The sequence below is a fragment of the Chrysoperla carnea genome, chromosome 3 (assembly GCF_905475395.1).
Source record: "Chrysoperla carnea chromosome 3, inChrCarn1.1, whole genome shotgun sequence".
NCBI lineage: Eukaryota > Metazoa > Arthropoda > Insecta > Neuroptera > Chrysopidae > Chrysoperla > Chrysoperla carnea.
In genome coordinates, this window is record NC_058339.1 from 66,338,077 (window position 1) to 66,344,098 (window position 6,022).

General features: G+C 29.9%; 1 protein-coding gene across 1 annotated transcript; it reads right to left on the reverse strand.

Annotated features, from left to right (window-relative positions):
- Positions 1–306: 306 nt before the first annotated feature.
- Positions 307–5,644, reverse strand: LOC123295811 (heparan-alpha-glucosaminide N-acetyltransferase). Its single transcript, XM_044877271.1, has 9 exons — positions 5,519–5,644; positions 3,121–3,340; positions 2,356–2,512; positions 2,090–2,294; positions 1,629–1,796; positions 1,451–1,572; positions 1,080–1,249; positions 836–1,022; positions 307–777 (listed from the first exon to the last, which is right to left on the reverse strand). Exons 1-9 carry the CDS (start codon positions 5,642–5,644, stop codon positions 483–485), a joined length of 1,650 nt encoding a protein of 549 aa, XP_044733206.1. The 3' UTR covers positions 307–482.
- Between the last annotated feature and the right edge of the window lie 378 nt (positions 5,645–6,022).

Genomic DNA, 6,022 nt, shown 5'->3' on the forward strand with positions numbered 1-6,022 from the left:
TAAAATATATTGGGCAAACATGGAGTCGATGGAACTCGAGAATTCGACTCAAAATGTGTTAAATTAAAAAAATTTAGTCAATTTCGACATTGCTAGTAAATTATTGTGTTATACCCAGGCTTTGTAACTGATTATGACAGATTTCAAATCGAAATACTGATAAAAATAAAAAGGGACCTTGTATAAATAATGTATTAATGCAACATTTTCAGTCTGATTGTCGCAGCCGTTTAAAATTATTATTACTGAGTAACTTTAAGATTTTAGAAAGATATTTTTATATTTTTAGGATTTACTCAACAAGGTTTCTTAAACGGCGACGTGTTTTGGCATATAGGAAAAATTTCTTACACATTGTGAAAGATTTAGTTTTAATTTATCGTTCGTTTTGGTCTTCGATTTTTGTTTTTGCTGTTAAATAGCTTTTACATATTTGGAAGACTTAGTTCTGAGCAATGGGTAAAATATAAATTTTCAAACTTTTAAATGGATAAGAAAAATTCATTTCTCCACAAACAGTATGCGATAATAACCCAAATGATTGTTGACCATAAATTTTCAAGAAGCAAAATAAAATGTGTATTCATTCCACTGAATGAAAAATGAAATGGAAACATTTGATAGCAAACCATATGACCCACAAATATTATCGTCACATTTGTACCTGGATATAAAAATGGTCGACCAGACCATAATTTGAGCACATCAATTAAGTAATAGCAAAATGCAAATAGGAAGTACGCCAGCGAAGATGTAACAAGTACAAATGATAACGACCTGTGGAGAAAAATAGGCTTAGCTTAAAAATATTTTGGATAAAAACTTAAAAACTTACCATAAATTTTTATTAATTGGAATCCACCCATCTTCAATTTTGAATTGACATAAAATTCCACCCACAATACCAGTTATTACTCCCCATATTATCCATCGATTAATACGACCATATTTTGATTTATGAGTACGTAAGGTAACTCCTGCTTGGACACCCAGAAAAACTTGGAATATTGATGTTAAGCATCCTAAAATAATACATTTTTTTAAGTTAAAGAATTATTTTTTATTCTTGTTTGACATACCCAGAATATTTTCTGGATCAAAGGTAGGAGCTTTATAGATCGTTATTATTTCTGGCCATTGATACATATGATCTTTTCCTAAGAGGAATTCATCAATGTATCTAGTTATACCACCGGTGCAATTAAAGTATTCACCATTCTCATGAAATCCACCAGGCCCTAAATATCCTCTGAAAAAATAATACATTTATTTATTTCTTTTAATAAAAAAGATTTTGTGGAGAGATTATGGAAAATCGAAAGATTATTAGCTAAAATATTATACTTTTTGAAAAAAAAATTACTTACTGTGATTGTAACCAATCATAAATTAATCAGCCGATATATTCATCCCAATTTTCTAAGAAAACTATTAAAAAAAACAAACTTACTTGGGGCATCCTGGAAATTCAATCAGAAAAATGACGCACGTATGTACGGCGACCAAAATACCAATAACAATCCATTGTGGCAAAATTTTTAGAATATCTTCACATGTCTCGGCTAATGTTGACTAGAAAAATAAATCTTTGCTCAAGCTAAAGAAATGTTAATTTATATTGTACTTACTTTTGGCGGACCATAATCACGTCTTGTAAATATAACCATAATTACACCCACAACAAAATAGCAAACTGCAAAACGTTGATATACACCACAAATACGAATTGTTTCCACATTGGCTCCACTTGCTACCGTATTTAGTCCAAGTCCAATAATAAATAATGTAATTGATCGCTGAAGAAAATTTAATAAGTTAAATTTATTAGAAGCAAATTCTAATAGGCCCTACGGAAAGTAATTTTCAAGGGAATTTGAATTCCCATCAAAGGAAAATGCATTTATTTAGGACTAGCTGCACCCCGCGATGTTTCTCGTGATTAAAAGAGAGAGGTGTTACCTGCGATTAAAGAGATTTTGAGATTTTTTATCGTTACTGTGTGAATTAATCAAGAACTTTTACAAAACCCTTTAAAAACACGATTCCTGTAAATTTAGAAATCCCTGAATTTATGTAAAAACGTAATTACCTGTAAGATTTGAGCAAATATCTGAAAACGATTAACACGTTTTTTTAATTGCGATTGAATGGAAATTGGTATACAAAATCCCATTATCCACATAAACCATGGAAATATAACGTCAGCAAATTGTAGACCATTCCAAACAGCATGTTCCAAAAATCGATAGGCTCCAGCGCCATCGTTTACAAAAATCATCATAACTATACATATTCTAGAAAAATAGAAACATATCGATATTGAGCTGTCGTACAATATTGCTTGAAAGTACTTACCCTCGAAATGTATCAATCGCTGTCACACGTTTCGATTTAGTTTTCTGTACACTCGTTGGTGGTTCGGAATCTTTCTTTCTTAATAATTCTCTCAGTGATGTATAAGCGAATGGAATAAAGATACTTAGAAATAATAGAATTGGAATTGCAAATAAAGCTGTAAATTTTAATGAATATGTTAGGTCTTGTAAAAAGTTTGCATTGAAAAATGACTTGTTTCTAATTTCATTTCAAATATTAGCCCCTTTTTATTCATTTTTCTACGTACATTTTCTAATTAAACGTCAGTCTATTCCATAAGTCTTACAAAAAAAGAAATTTAAAATGATTTGATATTCAGGGTGAGCCATCATGTTTCGACATTAGATTGGACCTAGTTCTTCGAGTTTCTTTAATAGCCAATTTGGATCCTAAACGATAAGAGGTAGAATAACACTTTAGATTAGAAAGTTGATTGACCCGAAGAAGTATCCTACTCTGCAACTTTTGATTAAGTTATTTTTTGATTGGTTAACTACAAACCGAGATATTTAGGTGCATAGATTAAAAGGGACACCCTGTATATCTATCGGGTACACTGAGGTTTATTTAATTCAAGTCACCTGTGAGTAGAAGAAAAAGTGGCAAAATTCTGCCTGGGAAATTAATACTTTGATCATAACAACTGCTGCATACAGAGCGGCCGTAACTGTGAAGAAACTCCACTGATCAACGGCCAGCTGATTGATTTAGTCATTTAATGCACAAAATTTGTAATATACTTACGGTAATAAATGTTGACTGGCTGTTTTAAAGTTTTAAAATGACAACTGGTAGCATTTGAAATTTGTAATTCATATTCACCAAATTCACCTAAATTTGGTGTTATGTTACAAATTATCGATTCATTTGTGGCAAATCGTATTTTCCATCTTCGATTGGGCACTATTTTGTATATAAATGCCGAAGATTGTGATAATGTTTTGAAATGTTCGTATTCAGAGCACTGGAAATTAGATTAACATTAGATTAAAATTGTCGTCTGTTTGTCTAACATTATCGGATTAATTAACTGACATTGAAGACAAGTTAACTGCTTGAGGATTGATATAGGCTTTTGTTGGCATGGCTTAGGCAGTTAGAGCCTGTTACATTTGACACAAACAAACAAACAAGTATTTATTAGAAATAATAAATCCATAAATGTCCTAGTAAAATCTAATTTGAATGAATTTTAATATGTTAGAATGCGATTCTGTAACCTGTGCGATTAACATACCTGTTATGCAATGTAAGTTTAAGTTTATGGTAACGTCCCCCCATCTGGCACAAGAATGCATGGAAGCGAATTTTACCACAGAAAAGAGTAAAATGTATGTAATGTATCGATTACAAAATATTTAATCTAAAGTTATTTATGTAATTGTCTGTTTTCAAAATTCTTTAAAATTTAAGTAAACAGAAATGGCATTTGAACGGTATGTAGTTTTAAAATAATTACATAGGAATGTACTAACGTATAACATTAGTACATTTTATAAATTATTTTTTATCAAAAGAAAGATAGCAAAAATAATGCCATTGTCCACTTTCATTATCCACATTCTTATGAAATATATATCAAGATATACTAATGTAAGTCCCAAGTTCGTAAGGCTTAGAAATATTGATGACACGAACAAAATTTCAAAATTTTGGTAAAGATATTCATAAAATTACTTAATAAGTCCATTTCCTACTGTTCTCCCGTCTGTTCGTCTGTCTATCAAGACGATAAATCAAAAACGAAAAGCGAAAAGAGGTATCATGCTCAAATTTTTATGGTATACTCAATACGTAAAAAGTGAGTTTGAGTTCGGTGAGTTTGAGTTCGTAAAAGAGCAACATAGGTCAATTTGGTGGTAATATCGTTAAACCCTTGTAAACCGTTAGAGATAAAACAAAAGTTTAAATGTAAAAAATATTCCTTATAAAAAAATAAACAACTTTTGTTTAAATTATCTATTATATAAAAAAAAAAAAATTGTGTACGCAGTGACGTCATGAAATCCATAAAACAATGAATATACTCAAAGTTTATCCCATTTTAGTAAGAATCTAAAAAGAATTCATCAAAAAATTTTTATTTGTATGATGTAAGTTTAATAGGATTACATATTTGGTATTTCAAAATCGCGTGGTAGAGCAAAATCAATTTTTTTTGGATTTTGATGTCACTAAGTACAAAAAAATTGTGACCATCCAATTCGATTAAATTTGAATTATATTTTCAAGGACTTTAGTGAATTTTGAAAATTTGTTATTGCGATTTGGTAAAACTATGGTTTGATAAACAAACTATTCAAACCGAGTAGATAAGCATATAATTGGAAAAGCAAAGAGATTTGCCATTTATAGTTGGCAAGATTGACTAATTGGGTACAACAAAGTAATATCTAGATGATGCTTGTTGTATTATGAAATGCAAATTTAGTATTTTGAGGTCTGTAGAGTTTAAGAGGCGGTCATCTAGAAGTCATTTACTTTTAATAAATATAGGATTGGTCTCTTATAATAATTTTAATTTTAATTTTTGTTTTTAGACGATTTTTTTTGTGGATCGGTCGATCACTTACCTACAATGACATCAAATTTCTTGTTTTTTACCAGGGTCAAAGATAAAATTTATAAAATACCAAGTAACAATAACAAAATAGCCGTAGGGGATCTGATCTTAATCTTCTAAAATATTTATTAAAGTAGTCCGGTTTTTTTTTTAGTTCCTTGATCACAATAGACAAAGTTTTGGGGCCACTTGCGGGGCAAAATTTTGAACTATTTCATTTTAAAATTGTGATTTTCAACACAGTACCTTATGGAAGAACTCACAATAATGCTAATTGTACAAAAACTAATCGGTGATTGAGCTTCTAAAAGAGTTTGAGTTTTCATTATGAAGAAAATTTATCATAGATTCTGTTTACGCAAAATAAACATTACCTTACTGCGCTTTCCAGAAAGAAAACATAAAAAACTTTGGTTTTTGACGCTTTTACGACATTTTTAGAGCATTTTATTACATTTACGTCATACAAATTGCCTAGTTTACGATACTTTTAGTACATTTTATTACATTTACGTCATACAAATAGCCTAGTTGACTACCCAACAGCCGGACTACTTTAACAGATATGTATTAACTTACATGATAACATTCTTTATATATCGAAAATATATTTAAGTCTTCAGTTCCATTATAAGTAATTAAACATTCATCCACATTTAGGTCGTTGGATGATGTATGTTCTAGAAATCGTTCAAAATATTCCATACTGTTGGCTTAACATTTATGTTTGTATCTTAATTGGACAATGACCGTTTATTCTGTAAATTATAAAACAAACATTATAACCAGCTAGACTTTATACTCCAGTAAAATCTTATTATTAAGTTATTTGGACCTTTTTAGGAGAGAGCAGAAAAAAGTTGTTGACTTTTTTTAGTTTTTGCAGTTCAATTCAAAAACTATGAGCTTTTGACATTAATTGCTACTATCATTTTGAAACAATTGAAGACAACTCACAGCTCCGAATATATCTAATAGTTTTTGAGATATGATGCTTGTAAAATTTATATGGTTTTCATAGATGTTAAAGCCTTTGTTGGCTACAATTTTTTGTAAATATCATTGTTTTCTCGTGAAGCGGCA

Excerpts from the sequence above, each read along its gene's own strand:
- LOC123295811 (XM_044877271.1), bottom strand. The coding sequence starts at position 5,644 with ATGGAATATTTTGAACGATTTCTAGAACATACATCATCCAACGACCTA. Across the intron at positions 2,513-3,120 it reads GCCAGTCAACATTTATTACC|CTTTATTTGCAATTCCAATT; the intron begins GTAAGTATATTA and ends TAAAATTTACAG. Across the intron at positions 2,295-2,355 it reads GCGATTGATACATTTCGAGG|AATATGTATAGTTATGATGA; the intron begins GTAAGTACTTTC and ends CTATTTTTCTAG.